Source organism: Condylura cristata, unplaced genomic scaffold, assembly GCF_000260355.1.
Source record: "Condylura cristata isolate star-nosed mole 26May11 unplaced genomic scaffold, ConCri1.0 scaffold00024, whole genome shotgun sequence".
Taxonomy (NCBI): Eukaryota; Metazoa; Chordata; class Mammalia; order Eulipotyphla; family Talpidae; genus Condylura; species Condylura cristata.
In genome coordinates, this window is record NW_004567125.1 from 26,210,694 (window position 1) to 26,229,289 (window position 18,596).

The 18,596-nt window shown below is 45.0% G+C and overlaps 1 protein-coding gene across 1 annotated transcript in view; it reads right to left on the minus strand.

Annotated features, from left to right (window-relative positions):
• Positions 1–18,596, minus strand: part of COLGALT2 (collagen beta(1-O)galactosyltransferase 2) — a 102,241-nt gene that overhangs the window by 17,422 nt on the left and 66,223 nt on the right. Inside the window, exons 5-6 of the mRNA XM_012728921.1 lie at positions 12,282–12,401; positions 457–533 (exon numbers count right to left, since the gene is read on the minus strand). Coding sequence (XP_012584375.1) covers positions 457–533; positions 12,282–12,401 — 197 coding nt within the window. The remainder of the gene's footprint in view (positions 1–456; positions 534–12,281; positions 12,402–18,596) is intronic.

An 18,596-nucleotide genomic window follows, 5' to 3' on the forward strand; every position in this document is an offset into this window, starting at 1 on the left:
GGGGAATTTTAGAACAGATTTCCTTTTTTCCTTTTTTTTCTTTGTCTTCTCAACTGTATTCTCCAACCTTTTTTTCCCATGGGAGAGCAGCAGAAAGAGAGAGAGAAACAAAACAAAAACTATAGTATTTCAGCACAGTTCCACCTTCCTTCCAGTTCTACGACAAAAATCTTCTGTGACCCCCCTCTCATTTCTTGATGAAAAGGTTGATAAAATATGGCAGTGCCTGCTACTAAAAATATCAACTCACTTACATTACTAAATAGTCACTTCTTTCCGACTCAATGAATGATGTGCTTTGACCATGGTCCTTCTTCACATAAGAAAATTGAGGCGCAAGCCAAAAAGCCAATAGATTTCCAAGACTCGGGCCTTTTCTCAGATGAGTGCTCAGGCTCATTCTCCGATGTAAACACATAAGCACGTGGCACACAGGCACACAGACCCCTTCCCTACCTCATCGAATCCCATCTTGTCTGGATACTTGGGGAGCACTGAGACAAACTGGGAGGGTTCCATGGGAGGACGGTCAACTGGAAGACACAAGAAACATGCAGATTGCTGGTTAGTGTCAGGGTTGCAGGAGAGCCACAGCCACGTCCACAGTGGGGACCCGGAGGGTCTCTGAGGCCCCCTGGCTACATCGTAGGACCTGGGGATCAGGGTGCTGCATTTGAGAGCACTTGTTTCTATAAAGACTGCAGATCTGCCCACAATATTGTGATTTAAAGAAAAGTGCATACTGGGCATTCAGAGGACCTATATACTTGGTTTTCACAGACAGTTACTGTAACTGGGTGGTCCCTTTGCTGCCCTATAACATTACTAGCTCACATCGCCCCAAATCTTTGAGGTTTCCCGGTGTGGTGAGTGTTTAAGGTGTCCCTTGTTATGTTAATGAGGAAACTTTCTGGGAAGCTCCTAAGAAAGGGAACTAGTTGGCTGGAGAGCCAGCCTGGTGGAGAGCTGGGGTTTTCAGTTCTTGTTTGAGTTCAGTTGCCAAAGGCAGCAATGTCTAAGCAATAGTCTCCCCAAAAGCCCAAAAAAGGGGCTGCTCCAGAGATCTTCCTGGTAGAGGAACCAGAGCACTTCCATGTGATCTGGGTAGACAGTGTCAGAATTGAGCTGAATTCTCAGACATTCTGCTGGTCCCCAGTTCCACAAAGACAGAAGCAGCTATTTATTTCTTCCATCTTGCTGTTCATTCTAATCCCTTGAGATAAACTGGTGACCTGTTGAGTACCAAGTTTCCTGAGCTCTGTGTGCCACATTAGCAAAACAACTGACCTTGGGGTGGGGGCCCCCAGGAGCCTCTGATTTAGAAGCACAGGTAACTGCTTGACATGCATTGGTGTCTGAAGTCTGAGGAAGGGGGATGGTAGGAATCTGTCTGTAACTGGCTGGTCAAAAGCCTAGTTAACAACCTGAGCTGGCAACTGACATCGGAAGCAGAAGACGCTGTGGGAAACTGAGCCCTTTGCCTGAGGAACTTGGTGCTGTCTCTGAGTAGACAAAATTGAGCTGAATTCTTGGACGTGGTGCTAATGTCTGAAAATTGCTTGTTGGCGTGGGGGAGCTTCTACATGCCTTCACATTGGAATCAAGGTGCAGAGAATCCTTATTCATTTCCCTTAAGACCTGTTTTCAGGTAATGTATGAGGTAGTTTAGGGTAACAGTCAAGTGTGAAGGCTGTGGAAACAGATGGTCTCGGATTAAACTTTGGTCTGTGATGATCTAGGAGAGATAGATGACCTCTCCAGTCTGTGTTTGGAATGAGGGCATAAACGTGTATCTCTTACAACGTTAAAAAATTTAAATGAGACCTAGATGCAAAGTACCTCACCTCAATAAATTAACTAGTAAAAACTCAATAACTCTAGCTGTTATTTAGGTGATGAATGCCTCAGAAACAGACTAGAGCTTTTCTAAATAGTGCTTTTTTTTGCCCTGTATATTTAAAACCATCAGAATCTGAGACTATTTTTGATCCTATCCAGTTGGGTTTAAGCTACAGATACTCAAGTGTGTTTATTTTAATAAGGACTCACCTCCATAGTGCAATCCACATCCCAGAACTTGGTATAAAACTAACAGAGAAGATTCCACATGGGGAACATAGCATCTTAAGTAATAAAACTTTCCTTTTTTTTTTTTGATATTTTTTAGATAAGAAGATTTCTAGTCAAACCATGTATTTCAAAGTCAAAAGCAATGGTTAAAGAACTTGAGAAGATCCTTAAGATTCTGGGCACTGCACACAATTAAAGAACGCCTCTGCTTCCCCGTAAAGGAAATAACATTTCATTTTAAATACAAGAAAATTTAAAAAGATTTTCTGAAGAATTGTTGGGGAGGGCTGCTTCAGTCTCCTTGACCCCAGGAATATTCACCAACACATTTTCCTGCCCTTGAAGTTTATCATGGGCATGCGACTTGCTGTGAAGGCTAAGACTGGGGCAGCTCAACACTCCAAACCTCCTACTGCTCCATTACCCCACTTCCCAGCTCCCCTGCTCCCACAGTCCCCACAAAGCCCTCCCTCCCCTACCACCACAGTCCACCTCAACAGTCCTTCACTAGTCTCTTCATACCCCCTCCCCCTCCCCCTACACTACCCCTTTCCTCACAGTCCTCTCAACCCTTTACCTACAGAACTCCTTACCTCCCTATAGTTCCCCAATAATCCTCTTTACCTCTCACAGGGACCCCCAAGTAACCCCCACGCAGTCCTCCCAAGGATTTAGGAGTATAGGCAGATCTGACAAGCTACACCTTGAGGCAGCCTGGAACACTGGGAGGGTGGCTGCCTGAGAAAAATCAAAGAGCGAGCAACCTTGTGCTGAGTCAAGAGCTTTTGGATACCGTTTGACATCTCAGTATAACTTCACCCATCCTGACTGAGACAGTGTGCAAAGGGCTTTATTTTCTTCATGGGATATTAGAAGGAAACCATGATATCCAGTTTCAGTAATAATCAAATGATGCTAGGCACAGAATTTGGCATTATCACTCCAACCCTTAGGGACACATTTCTTTCAGGACAAGTACATGTGTCTGTTTACATGAAGAGCCCAGAGTATCTCAGTTCTTTCTGTTCCACACTCCTTTCTATGAATGCTTTAAAAATTACAAATACAGTGGCCCTCCCTGGTGGCGCAATGGGTTAAAGCGTAGCACTGAGAAGCTAAAGCCACTTCCTCATGAGTTCGATGCCCGCCTGCCCCAGAGGTGACCACATGGCGTGGCAGACCTCTCCTGACCCGCCCACTGCTCCCCTCAGCAGTGTACTTTGTCGATCTGCCTGTTCTGTTCCCTGCTCTGTCTCTGGTGAATCCTCTCACCCTCTATTTATTCATATAGAACTGTACTCCTGTTCTATATGAATAAATAAATAAATCTTTAAAAAAATTACAAATACTGATGGTGGGCCCCCATATACAGGATACCTAAGAGCAAGGAAATTAGACAAACTCTTCCTGTTATTGTCTGAGGCACTTCCTTGCCTCCCCGCGTTGGGCTTAAAGATGTTCCAGGTTGCGTGCCCTTGGTCTCTGACAAGCACATAGCCTGCATAGCTCAAACATTTCCCCCCAAGAGACGGCTTTTAGTGATGTTGTTCCACCAAACATGGGCAGTCATTGCGTACTCAAGACAAAAGTCCCCCAGAAGCCACAAGAAGCTGGATCCCAAAAGCTACCATTGAGCAGAAATGTGAGCTGTATGTCTGAGTTTTGCCACTGAAGCAGAACTAAGCCATAGGGAAAAGCAGCAGTTGTATGAATTAGACCGAAGAGATTTACTACAAGAGAGAAGAAATGTGTCTTCGCTAACAGGAAACTTGAAGGTATATCCCAGCTTCTGATTAGGGTTATTTCTGACATTTGTAATTCCTCCAGTCCCTCACTGAATCCCTCCCTACATAGTCCCTGCTGTTCCACTACTTAGGACTCTGCATTTTATTGGCTTCTGAATAGGTTTAGTGTCTAGTATTTAGTATCTACTGTTTGAAAGCTCCTAATGCTCACTAAACTCCAGGCTACACACTTGGAATATGTAATCACATTTAATTAATCTTTACAATGTGGATCATGGATCAGATACGCATATCATGAATGTCCCTTTTTCACAGGTAAGGAAACAAAGGCTTAAATAACATGCTAAAACTAGAGAGCAGGTTGAATGGGCTTTTAACCTAGCTTTGATGCACACTCAAACCTTACCCCTTCCACCCATCCTGGCCCTGAAAGGCAACCATGGTGTCAAGTGGGCCTTGGGTAAATGGGTGGGTCACAGTGGCTCAATGAGTTAAGTCCTTGCTCCTAGAGGACTGTTGCTAGTTGCTCCTTTTATGGTCTATACTGAAGCACACACCATCCTACCACATACCAGCCCTGTCTGGAAAAGTAGCTGAGAGACTGTACTGAGACCTAATTCTAACCAGTCTCTCCCATAGCTTCTCCATAACTTCTCCCATTGCTGCAGCTGCCACCCTAGCTCAGCCCTTACTCACCATGCCTGGGTTGTTAGAGTATTTTTTAAAAGACATTCATTTTTGCATACAGGAAGTAGGGTGTAGGCCAGAAGTGTGTGTGTGTGGGGGGAGGGGAGAGTGTTCACCAGAGACAGAGTGGGGAGCAGAACAGGCAGACCGACTGAAATACACTGCTGAGGGGAGCAGTGGGCAGGTCAGGAGAGATCTGCTGTGCCATGTGGGTCAGCTCCCTGGCCAGGGTTTGAACTCATGCTGCAGAGGCTGCTGATAGCAGCCTAGAATTAACCCCTTGCACCAGCAGGGAGGGCCTTGTTAGAGTAGCTTTATACACTTGTCTCTGTGACCTCATTCTAAGTCATTTGTACTCATTTGTTGTCAAATGTCTTCTTTCCTTAAGCACAGATCTTCTTTCCTTAAGCACAGTGCTAAGCTGTCACACTTAGCACTGAAGTGTTCCACAATGTATTTGGTGATTTTTCTCTCAGGACACCATCCTCAACTTATCCTCAACTTCGCTTGATTTTCAGATGCAGCAATTGAAACCAACTCAGATGCAGATTTTCCCCCGGTCAAATAATGAGTGATTGGTACTGGCACCTGAACTCAGTTCTGATTTCAAGCCCAATAACTTTAATAATCTTTATGTGATTTTTGTTGCCCACAAATATCATCATGGAGAACTGGCACCGAGGATTTCCCATCACCCCATGCGCTGACTTGCAGTCTCCCCAAACTATGTAACACATTCTATCACCATTACAAAATCAAACCACGTATCACTTACTCTCAAATTTCCTGTACAGAAACACACCTTTATGGACTCTGTACAGCACCCAATGCACTAAACGAGTAAATACACGTACAGATCTGGGCCCGGGCTTTTCAGAAGGGCTGGCCTTGTTGCTGTTAATACCCCTCTCACCCCAAGCGAGCCCTCCACTCTGACCTCTGAAAGTCGAGCCTGCAAGTCACAAGTCCCCTCACGTGTCCTTTAGCCTTTCTGTTTTAACTTGGCTTTCCCTGGGAATGCTGCTCCCTTTAAACTGTCAGAGTGGAAGCTGATTTTTCTCATATCCACAGCTTACGCCGAACTGTTTCCTTTTCACTTTTCAAAACCCCCAGCATCTTTGAAGCACTTTTTAGCATCTATGATCATCGACTCTCAGTCACTACTGCCGCTGACCTCTGACTCCCAGCGGGCCCTGCCACTATCTCAGAAACCTCAGCATCCACATGGTGAGGCAGCCAACCCCCAGCTTCTCAGGCCTTGACCTTGGAACCAGCAATCCTCCTTGCAGGTCATTGTCCACCACACCCATCTGCGCACTTCCTCCAGTACCTGGCCCAGGTTTCACAGCTAGCGCTACAACCACGCCTCGTAAAGACGTACTTCACTTCCATTGATTTTGCTTGGTAAAACCTGACCTGACCACTTACTCGGCACCAACAAGAACACTGCAGACAAAAATCCATACAGTGCAAATGGCTGGACATGGCCACAACATACAAAGATATTCCAGAGTGAATTCACTTTCCCACTCTGAAAGTTCTTTTATTTTGAAGATTTATTTATTTATGCATACAGAACTGGGGTACAAGCCAGAGGTGCAGCGTGCAGGTGTCTCTGGTGGAGGATTCACCAGAGACAGAGTGAGGAGCAGAACAGGCAGAGCAAAAATGCACTGCTGAGGGGAGCAGCGGGAAGGTCAGGAGAGGTCTGCCGGGCCATGTAGATCACCACTGGGCCTGGGATTGATCGCACCGGCACTGAAGCAGCTGCGGCTCACTTGCAGTGCTGCATTCTAACCTGTTGTGCACCAGGCAGGGCCCCCACTCTGAAAGTTCTGTTTTTCTTCTTGCCTATGTCCTGAAGCCTCCCTGATCCTCCTCAAGTTGATGACTGGACTGCATATTTCATAGAGAAAACAGACCTCGAGTCCACGCACCCAGCTGCTTCTGCACCCACTGCTCCTCCTCCGCGGCCTCGAGAAACCCCGCTGTCTTGTGCTGGACAATCTCTCCCATATGGACCTAGGGGAGGACTCCTCTTGTTTCCACAAGGACTTCAGTCTTAACATTCCCATCTTGCCTACCTCATTAAGTTTTCCCTCATATTAGCACATCAGCCTGCTGTAAAAATTTTTTTTTTAAAGATTTATTGATTTGTGCATACAGAACTGGGGTACAGGCCAGAGGCTCAGGGGCGGTGAGAGGCTTCACCAGAGACAGAGTGGGGAGCAAAACAGGCAGATCTACGAAGTACACTGCTGAGGGGAGCAGCGGGCGGGTCAGGAGAGGTCTGCCACGCCATGTGGTCTCCTCCAGGGCAGGCGGGAATTGAACTCACGCGGAAGCGCTTTAGCTTCTCAGTGCTGTGCTTTACCCCGCTGCGCCACCAGGGAGGGCCCGGATTTTTTTTTTTTTTTAAGATAGAATTTTGGCCCTCCCTCTGCCTGTTCTGTTCCCCACTCTGTCTCTGGTGAAGCCTCTCGCCGCCCCTGAGCCTCTGGCCTGTACCCCAGTTCTGTATGCACAAATAAATAAATCTTTAAAAAAAAAAAAATCCGTCCAATGACTTCTCACCCCTCAAAGGCATCCATTTCTCTGCTCCCATCACAAGATGCTACCTTCTCCTTTCCCCATCATCCTCTTTGGTCCCCTCACATGGGCCTGTGTCCCCATCACTGCAGTGATGACCCCTTTTCAAGGTCATCACAGATGTCACGCTTAACAGACTCAATGAGCAAATATATCTCCTCAAGTTCTACTTGACTTCTCAGCATCTGTTCATTCTTGAAACACATCTCAGTTTTTCCTTCCAGCTTCCTGGCTGTTCATCTCCCCCAGGGATCTGTCCTCTTCCTTCTCCTCTTTTCTCTCTCCTCTTTTTGACTAAACAAGTTCACCCTGTTCCACGGCTTCATATATTCTTACAGTGTTGACAATTCTCAAATGTCGCCAGCTGGATTCCCTTCCCTGAACTCCAGCTTCCTATAACCACTTCCCTGCTAACCTCTCCATTCAGATATTTAATAAACATCTTAAGCACCTATGACCAAAACTTCGCTCCCCATGACACCTTTTCCTTTCACTGCATGGTGTATCAGGCCAACATCCTGGCACCATCCTTGTTTCCTCCCTTGTCCTCCTGGGCTGTATCCGGGTCTCTGTGAGATCTGCTGACTCTGCCCCCAAAATGTGTTTCTCATCACTTCCTGAAACAGCTTGCATCCGACCAGCATCATCTCTCACCAGGACAGATGTACTAGTTCCCTACATTCTACTGCCCATGCCACAGCCTTAGTGATTTTTCTAAATGCTAAGCTTCCCCTCATGCCCCACATGGATGCCCATTACTCTATGAGTAAAACTCACGCTCCTTCTGGGGCCATAAGTCTGCACATGCTCTTGCTGCTGCTTCCTCCACGCCCACAGCTCCTTCCACTCAGCAACTCATGTCCATACCCAGCCATGTTACCCTTTGTGCCTGGAGCACCCATGTCTTTCCTAGCATGGGAGTCCTCTATGTCTTAGGTGTGCCCCCGCCCCAACCCTGCCACCACCACCCATGTTCATGGGTCTGCTTCCTTGATTTATGATCTATTTCTGTATTGTTGTCTAAATCCTTACCAAGCAGAGTTTCTACAGGTCTTGCTCACTGCTGTATCCTCAGCACCTTTAACAATCCCTAGGACATAGCCAGCCTTTAATAAGTGCTTCTAGGCTGAGTCTCCTTTCTCCAAAGCCCCCTTGGCCCCTTATGCTTTTAGGATGGGTCCTCTTAGGACAGAATAGCTGGGCATTCCAGGACCACAACAGCTAAACCACTTTTCTCTCTAAACTATTTCCTCCTGCTGTTCTACTCTCTTCCAGGTTGAGAATGCCTTTTCTTTCTCTAATGTCTTTGCTCAGTCTGTTTCCTCTGTCTGTAGGGTCCTTCTACAGCTTCCAGATTAAAAACCAGAACTGATGGTTTCCTAGATTATATCAACCCACAACAATCTTTCCCTATTCCAACTCTCATTGTGGGTCTATCTCCTTTTTTCACAGGGCATTATACTACTTGTGTGGGTCATCTTCATGGCTGTCTCAACTCCCAAGTTAAATATAATCTTACCAAAAACAGGGAATGGTTACAATATATTTTGACTATCCAGTACCATTACATATTATAAGTAGATATGTGATGTATGTACATGAATCAAATGCCTGTTGAATGCTTCAGTGGAAAGAGACTATTAGCAGCCATTTATTTACTGCCCATTGGGTTCCAGCCCTGGGCAAGGTGCTAGCTCACCCTCCCTGAGAAGCCACTTTCAGGTCTGATTTCAGCATCACCAGCCTTTTTCCCTACATGGGCCTCCTGTCTGTATTTCTGCATTATTACCCTCTGAGATTTATTCTCCAATTCCATTTATGTTCTTTTAAAATTCAGAGCCCGAGATTACAGCAAAAGTATACAAGGTTGCTAAACATGAGAATTAAGCAAACTACCATATCTCAGCTGGTGCCAGCGCTAGAGATGGCATGATGGGGAGGTGAAGAACAACAGCTTTAAATTGCAGGTTCTTCGCAAATGAATTCTACCTGCTTAGTATGGTGAGTGCCTATTTGTAATAATTAAAATACTAACAATATTGAACTTCTGACTATAGAGAACTTTCTAGGTTCTCAGTTCACTTGGGGAAGCCAAGAGAAGGTCAGGCTCTGGCCAGCCCTGCCTGTGCTGACAGTCTTAGAGCCAAGACTGACAGCTGTAATAACAGCCCTAATAACAGCACCACTTCATTGTTATATGGCCTTGATGTCTATTATTTTATTTGCTCCTCCCAATCCTGCCAAGTCAGTGTTATTATCCTCATTCTACATATGCAGGAGTGAAACACTCTGGGTGATTCTCCCTTCCTTTTAGAAAGGTATACTGAAATATAATTAACACTGTGACAGGTGACAGTGTGGATTCGAGTCCATTATTCTGGCTTCAAGTTTAATGCTCTTTGCAACACAATATTCATTCCTTATTCACTGGTCTGGCACTGCCTTCAGCAAATATTTGCTTGGTGCCAAATATATGTCATGTACTTGTTGCATGGACTAAAGGCAGTAAAAAGAGAGTAGGAGCAGAAAAAGTGTGCCTTAAAGAAACTCACAATAGAAAGTCCTAAGGGAGTTAAGGGGAAGGATGTCCTAAAGGAACTCTGTAGAGTCTTGTGGACTCCACCCCCTATTCCAGCTTTCTGGATTCTACCCCCTACTCCAGTGACTGGAAACTACAACTCCCAGTAGTACCAGGGAGAGAACTGCAAGGACCCAAGGGTGGAGCTAGCAGGAATTCTGGGACACTGGGGGATAAATAGGGCATGATTGCGTGTCTCTCTCTTTCTCCTCCCCCTTTGAAAATAAACCCGTTATTGACCCTTTTGTGTGTACCTGCAGTATAACTGAATTTTGAGCGTGCAGGTGAGGTCCCGCAGACAGGCGGCCCAGTCCACTCTGGGCTACCCTGTAACAAGGGCTAGTCCCAGAAATACTGACACAATGAACCAGGTCCTTACTCAATCTGCATTGCCTCTTCATGAAGATTTTCTACTGCTACTATCCTCATTCTTTGTACACTTAGAGGACAATAGCGATTTCACTGAAAAAAAAAAAAAAAAATTTCCCAAACCTAGGATCACTGAGACAAGGAAAGGCCAGATGCTTGTAAACTATCATGCACTTCAGGATGCAGATGTTGGCATGCAGGAAAGCTGCGCTCCTCACAGGTATAACCTATGAGTGCAATTTGCTCACCACCACCCTTGTCTCCCGGTATACTGAGCTGATTAATGTTTTGCAAACATAATCCTCTGGAAATGCAGTAAGGAAGTTTGCTAAAAAGGAATCTTCTGATGAATCTTTTAAATTGTTAATGTCTGTCCTCCTCAGACATGTTTATTAAATGAAAAATCTCTGCTTTCTATTTCCTACATCTAACTTCTCAACACTTCAATTCTGATTCAGTCTTTACTGATTCAATTCTTGCTTTGAGAATTACCTGACAAAATGCCCTGGACTTTGTTTTCAGTCTTTATCTTACCTAAGTTCCTCCCACATCTCATGCCCCTATTTGTTTGAAATTCTGTGCTACCACCTTATCTTGTGGGAAAGCCCCAACTCATCAACATCTTTAGGCCTGACAGCACTTAAGTTTCAGACTCATCTCTCCAACAACTCCCAGTGCACCTTTCCCTGAATTCATCCATCCACTCATTTAATTACTCAACAGATATTTCCTGGGTGCCCACTAGATGATGGATAAAGGGTGATAGATTAAGAGTAGTGTGATGAGTAAGGAATTTATGGTTGTCAATGGAGCAGGGCAGGGCAGTGGATAGGAAACACTCACAGGCAACTCAGTGGGTCTAAAAACGAACTCATAATCTTTGCAAATATCTTTTATATTATGTATTCGAAATCATTGAAAATTCCCATGGTCATCCCAAATACTTTCAGTCAAAACTTGGCAAGTTTTCTCTTACTTCCTTTTTGCTCACCCACAAACACTTAGCTAAGTCCTTTCAAGTCTGTGTCCCAAGACTCATGTAATCTGTTGCTTCCTCTCCAGCTCCACGACTCTTGCTCTAGCTTGTCTCCCCATCTTTTACCTAGTTTGCCATGTTATGCCCTAAATGGCATCTTTGTCTCTGGCTTGAAACCAGCATCCGCAGCTCTAGCCTGATCCATCCACACTCCACGGCTAGAATGACCTTTCTAAATTCAGATTTCAACCTGCTCCTTCCCTGCTAAAATCCCTTGCAAACTCCCTCCCTTCTTAGACATTAGAGTTCTGCCTGAGCACTGCAGCCTCACTTCCTGCTGTGTCCTCCCTGTCACCCCCACCACCCCAATGCTAGAGTGATGAATAACAGCATTTCTTGGCTGCGATGTGAAGATGCAGTACAACTATTCTCTCCTTTGGGAAGCCATTTCCAAACTCCTCCTCAGGCAGGGTGGAGCTGTTACTTTCTCTTGAAGCCACAGCTGCACATTACACATGGGGATTAGTGTAACTACAGATTGTTGAGCACTTACCCATCCTGATGTCATGCTAGACCAGCAGAAATAGGATAACATGTTTAAAGACATACGCTTTGGTGGTTCAAATCCCAAATATCATTTGTTTAGCAGAATGAACTAGGACAAGTTACTTGCCTGAAAAGTACCTTGTGTACCTCAATTTACCCAAATTTAATATAGGGATCATAAAACCCCTATCATTAAATTGTTAAAAGGTTCAGTGAGAAAATGACAATGAGACAATGTACAAAATATGCTTACTGGGACCAGCATGCTGCATCATAACATATTATCAGTTGAAATCATAATTATTATTGTTGCGATTAAGCTTTTCACATCATGGAGCATTTGCCTCAAAACACTAGAAGGTGTCATTATCTCCATTTCATAATCAAGGAGGTTAAACGATTTGTTCAAAGTCATAGTTAGACAGCAACAGGATAGACTTAAGTCCCCATCACAAACGCCATTATAACCTGGTGATCTTGTGTGGAACGTGTTTGCTGTACAATGAGTTCTCTGCTTGGACCAGAAGTTTCCAGAGAGCAAAGACCTTGTCATATTCACATTTCACATACAAAAAACTTAAGAATGAAGGAAGAAGTGAGTAAGTATGTTGCCGCCAAGGCAGACTGATGGCTGTGCGACTCCAGTCCTGGCAGAGGGGACATGGCGGGTGTGGTAGCGGTGGCAATGGAACAAGAGCCACGCCAGGCTCCGGTCACTCACTCATTGCTTCTATCTGCACGTGGATGAGGTTCTCGAGCTCCTCTTGCAGCGTCTGGTGGGGCTTGAGGGGGATGGGCAGGTAGCCATAGTGCTCCCTGTTGCAGAGGTACATCTGGACACCTGAGGACCCAACAGAGGAGCAAAGTCAACCCGTCAGAAGACACACTTCTTGGTTTTACAGTGGCAGCCTAAGGAAAAAAGACTGGACTATGGTGGAGGCTGAGTTTGTTACTGAAGTTCAACAAGTAACTGTTGCAGGCATTGCCCTGCAGATCTCAAAAACATGCACTTTTATTAAGAAAATAAAAGACAGCAATGGGGGCTAATAAAAACTCTGGACCATTCTTTAGCTCAGAGGAAAATGATTTATTTTCTCTGAAGAAAAAGCCTATTTGTGGCCTGGAATGAACATGAAAAGCATGAAAGGATCAACAAGGAGGCAAGGAATCCTTTCCAGAATAGAATGGAACACTCTAATCCACCTACAGGAAATAACAAGAAGATGAGGAATAAAATCCGTATTCGAGATAAAAGCAAGCAGGAGAATCCTGTGAGCTGCCAGATCAGGAAAGCTCAATCTAGGCATGTGTAGAAACCCACCCCCCCACCCCCGCAAAAAAGGAAATCTGAAATTCTCAAAAGTTCTTAATTTTCTGTCTTTTCTTAGCAGACATGAACTTGGAGTCAACCAAGAGCCATGTAATTGCTATACCAGATTCAGAAAGGGACAGATGGAGTCTACATTTCAAGTCCTGTTAAGAACCTGCAATATGAAGGTAGCAGAAATATGCCACAATCTTCTTGTATGCAACAGTGGCCTGAACAGCCCCAGCTGGCTGGCTTTCCTAAGAGTTCTACAGCATCCGCGCTCAACTCCACAGCTAAGAATCCAGTAATCAAGAAGGTCTCATAAAGTTGCAGCGGCTGACAGTCCTGGCCACTGGACAAATTGCTTAATTAAAAGGATGAATTGGCCACACAATGGTCCATGTGTCCAAGTCTCTGATTTGTTAATTGCTATAATCATCCTTCTTCCCCTGAGACTGAATTACCTGCACAGTGCCTGCTCTGTGTTGTACCACTGAAATTTCCTCTCATCAGTTGCATCACCTGCCAACTCAGGTAAAGTTATCTTATGGCATTAACAGAAAAGACAGAACAGAAAGGAGCTTTTGTCTTTTACTGAATCTGATTCCAATCAAGGCTGGTCTTGCAAGCACTGTCTCTTCTCTTGCCACTCCCAACTGAATGCACTGGCTTAGCTATTTTCCTGTATGAATGTTTTGGGGGCACTTCAAAGCACAAAGAACCTTCTTGCAAAGTCATGATGAATTTAGGAAGTGGAAGGGAGAAGCTCTGATGTTTAGTTGGCCTCTCTACTCTATTCAGGTAAATCATGTTACCATTTAATTTTCCAAAGCTTCAGTAGAAAGGTCATACCAATTAAGTTATCCATCAAATAGGAGACTGTGAGACAGGCAAGGTCATAAATGTTTATTTACTTCCATCTCACTTTCTCAGAAAGCCTCTGGATGCATGGGAGAACATGAAGTAAGTGGAGGGAGGCCGTGGGAGGAAAATTATAAACCAGGAAGCTTTAGGAGTCAATGCAGAAGAGGGGCAGGGGGCCCCAGGCTGAGAGCTGTGGGCTGCCTGGGTTAGAGTATGTCAGAAGGTACCAGAGAAGACAAGTTCATATAAAGAGAACGTCTATTGAGTAGGAACATCCCAAGAGGAGTATTAGACAGTCAGGGGATAGCTTTGGGTTGTATTCAAAATAATAGAACTAGCTAAAAAACGGGACAATTCACATGATCCTAATGGCAAAAACAGTATCCAACAATCTATCATGCATATAAAATTGTCTACAGGCACATGAGAAAATGTTCAGCATCACTTATTATCAGGGAAGTGCAAATCAAAACCACAAAGAGATACCGCTCATTCCAGTGAGAACGGCCCACATCAAAAGACAAAACAAGGAACCAAATCACAGATTGGTCCAGTCCCTGTGGAAAACTGGGGACATTTCTCCAAATAATAAAAATAGATGTACCACATAGTCCAGCAATTCCAGTTGTTGGCATGTAGCCAAAGGATGCTAATTCAAAGGCATGTGCACATGCCAATAAACATGGCAGAGCTACTCACAGTAACCAAATGGCAGAAACAGTCTATTCGCCCAGTGAAAGATGCATGGATTAGACATGGTGTGCATACACAGTGGAAGCCCACTCAGGTGTGACAAAGATAACTCTTGCCATTTGCAACAACATGGATGGGACTGGGTGGGATTATGTTAAATGAAGTAAATCAGAGGGAGAAAGACAAATAACAGGTGATTTCACTTGTGTGTGGAATACAGAGAAACAAAACACAGGAACTAACAATTATACCAAAATGAAGCCTGGAATACGACTTCAGAGTTGAGTCTACTAGAGGGGAAACAAAGAGTGGAGGGGCCCGTGGCACACGATGAAGAGACACGGTGCTCTGGCAGTGGGGGGGTGTGATGCATGGCTGGGGGGTGAGAACTTACTCCCCTGAATCATATACAGTGTTTTCAACCAAAGCTACCTCAATACCAAAATTAATAAATTCAGAATTACCAAGTAGCTGTCAAGAAGACAAGGTGATGAGCAGACTGTGTTTGTGTACAGGGGAAAAGGAAGGAGAGTTAACACCTCACATTCTATGCCAGTGAATTGACAGATAATGCCAGAAGTTAACCCAGAAAATCAAGAAAAGTAACATGAGTGTGTTACTTAAACACGTAGCTGTAAATGGCACACTGATGTCGTGGGAAAATTTTAAGTGTTTCTCTTCTAGAACAGGAGACTTGCACAAGGGGTGATGTGCAGGTAACGTTAAGGACTTTCTGGGTAACCTCGGACAAGCCGCAGCCTCCCTGAGTCTGAGTTTTATAATAAATCACAGGAGACAATTTGAATTCTTTAGGCTCAAAGCGTCAATAATTTGGTAAAAACATTTAAAAACTGAGAAGTTTTTTCAGTTATAATGATAATTAGGAAGGATTAATGCATAAAGGAATCTGGCACTCTATTGTTTGAAAGTGAGTGGTAAGTGAAACTCGATGATATCTCCTTTATGAACATATCTTGCATTTCCTTGTACTCACATAGTACCTCGATACTGCAGATTGAAATATTTATCTCAGACCTTCCTGGTGGCGCAGCAGGTTAAAGCACAGCACTAAGAATCTAAAGCCACCTCAGCATGAATTCGATCCCCACCTGCCCTGGAGGTGACTGACCCACACGGCAGACCGCTCCTGACCCACCTGCTGCTCACCTCAGCAGTATATTTTGTCAGTTGGCCTGTTCTGCTCCCCACTCTGTCTCTGGTGAATCCACTCACTGCCCCTGCACCTCTAACCTGTACCCCAGTTCCGTATGCATAAATAAATAAATATTTATCTCTATCCTTGGTGATAAAAACTCAGACTCAAGGAGGCTGTGGCTTGCCCAAGGTTACCCAGAAAGTCCTTAACGTTAAACCTCTACCCCTAAAGGGCTGAGGTCCGGTCAGTTTCTATTCACTCATGTTTTGGCCACCACGTCTCAGCCCCAGTGCCTGTCTGGGTTGCCATCCCCACACATGGGCACTTTTGCTCAGCTCTTCCTGCCCACTATGCACACCCCTTGCATCTTCTGACTTGCAGTAGCTGACTGGCACCAGATGCGGCCCCAGGGGCCACATACTGAGCCTGGATCACTGGCCACAGTGAGACATGAGCTCCTCACCCTCGTGACACTCACAGGGACGTGGCCACTTTCCACAGGCTCTTCTTGGGTTGGACAGGCAGTGTTACCCAGAGCACAGCCACTGGGGTCCCTGAACTGGCCCTTCTCCTTCATCACCCACATGTGGCAACATCTGCAGTCAGGAATGAGGATTAGGGTTTGTGAGCAGATGGTGCAACAAGGACATGCAAACCCTTATTTCCTTTTGGACATTGAATGAAAGGATTCTCCACATTCCGGCATTGTTTGCATTGGCAAAGATAGGGGGGTAACCTAACACGACCAAAACTGGGATGGGTAGAGCACACGGGACTATGGGGGTGGCACATGGGTGAAGTGGTGGAAGGAAGTCCACAGGGATTACAACCAAGATGAAAATATCTCTGCCTTCTGTGCCTCCCTCACAGATATGGGTAGCGTAAGGAAACACAAACAAAGCAGATGTCTGACAAATTAGCAGACACTGACAACCAAACTGAGGTTTCTGAGGTAAGAGGGAGTGGGGAGAAGGAAGGCCCAAGGAGGCTTAAGATGGTGGTAGTAGTGGAGGAACATTTATAAAACAAAAATAAAGGTTGCTCAGTGACTGACGTGTAGTTGGGGAGCTTGACACCTTCCAGTGAGACTCAAGAGAGGGGGAAGGGGAAGTGCTTTGCTGCAGGCCTAAGGAGGAAAGAGTCCAGAGATGCCCCTGGGACGGTGGGGGACGCTTGGGTTCACTTGACTGGGGAGAATACTGCACGCCAGGCAAAGCTCTGCCCTAGAACTATAAGCCTGTCAGGAAGGCCCTTTCCTCCCCCACTTGACAGTCACTAGATGCCATCTAGACTCTAGACCTGCCACTGGTCTGACGCTGGGCTCTCATTGTTTGGTAGCTATGACTTATAGTTCCCCAAGTAAAGGTTGAAGGATAGATCTGGACCTTTAGGTGAACTGAATATAGAATATCCAATGTTATTCTCAACAATGAGTACCTGAGACATAAAATGTTATGACGCAATGTGTCTTCAATAAAAAACAACAAAAACTAAAAAAAAGGTCTCGCCTTGACTGACTGACACAGAACCTAATACAATGCTAAGCAAAAGAAAATCTGAGAACTTTGACTCTCTTTCCTTCCTCTACTGACTGAATTACCCAGCACTGCTGGTCTCTACTGTCAGCATTTTGGGAAGATCAGTGGAAAGTCTGATCGATGAAGAATCAATGAAGGCTGAAGGATCAGTGAACAGGCCAAGCAAAGGGCTGAGCCAAAAGCTCCCCATCCAGCCCCAAATCTAGTTATTGGTTCAAGAACATACATCATAATAATTCAATTCATGGCTCACAATAACATCTTATGTCATGGCCATAAAGGAGGGCTCTGTTGGGCCCAGGAGCATGACTGGCATTGTTAATAACTCACTTTCTTGGAACCTCCTTACTTGAAGTTCTGAAGCAAAGGCATTGGCACAACTCAAAGGAATGAGAAGAATGAATATGTTTCCCATCCTGGAGAAATCAGAGCAAATCATAGACCATGTTGAAAGAAGCCATTTCCACGAATATAGACATAAGAACCTTCATGAAAACTTCTAATCCACAGTAGGAAAAGAATCTTGACTTTGCCCTGGCACAGAACTAAAAATGCCTCTCCTGGTCAAAGGGTCTAAATTGCTCTAGCAGTCAAGTGGGGAAACTCAGTCTCTATGTATCCTCCAGGTATTCTCCTTCCTCCTAAATCTACCACTGATGTATGACTTGGGCTACCCTGGGAGCCTGAATTTGCAGCCTGAAGCCTGAATTTGCATGTATGTTCTCTCTTACCAGGGCCAGGTAAACGAGCAAGGGTCTGGCATGATGCCAGGCACCCTGACCTGAATGGCCATGGCGAACTCAGCTACCAGCAACTTGGTTCCTACTGAATTGCTAGTGGTGAGTGGCACATTCATTAACTGATAATAGGACTTGGTGCTGTCAGGAAGGTCTGAATGATTCTGAGCAATGATTCTGTTGTAAGGATGTCATGCCTATTCTTCTGGAACCTTTCCAGTGAATGACAAATTCCTGACTCTTCAAGGTGAGACTAGAGAAAGAACACCATCCTACAGACTTGCCTCCCCATGGACCCCATTGGACAAGCTTTTCCATGGTTTGTGAAAGACTTAAAGGCTTGCCTTTTCTGTGATGGGGACTGTGTAGAGACTGCTGCTGGCTTCCTGCGATCTGTTCTCTCCTTCTAGAGTGAAAGAGTGGAGGCTCTGGACTAAAGATGACCTTCAACACCTCCTGAAAGCTAAGGGGGTCCCCTGACCAGGTTCTGGCGTAGGAGTATGCATGGAAGCGATGCTTCAATTTCTGAACTTCTGACTGTAATCTTGCAGGAAAGGAGAACACCTCCCCTCCTGATTCTGACTTGATGGCTGGAATGTATCCCTCATATGAGACATCATGCAATGAACAATTAAGGAAAGCACTTCATAGAGGAAAGAGAAGTAGGAGAGAAGAACCCAGGTCTCTGTAAACTTTGTGAAATAGAGCTGCTATTCCAGCTCAGAATTCTGTGAAGAAA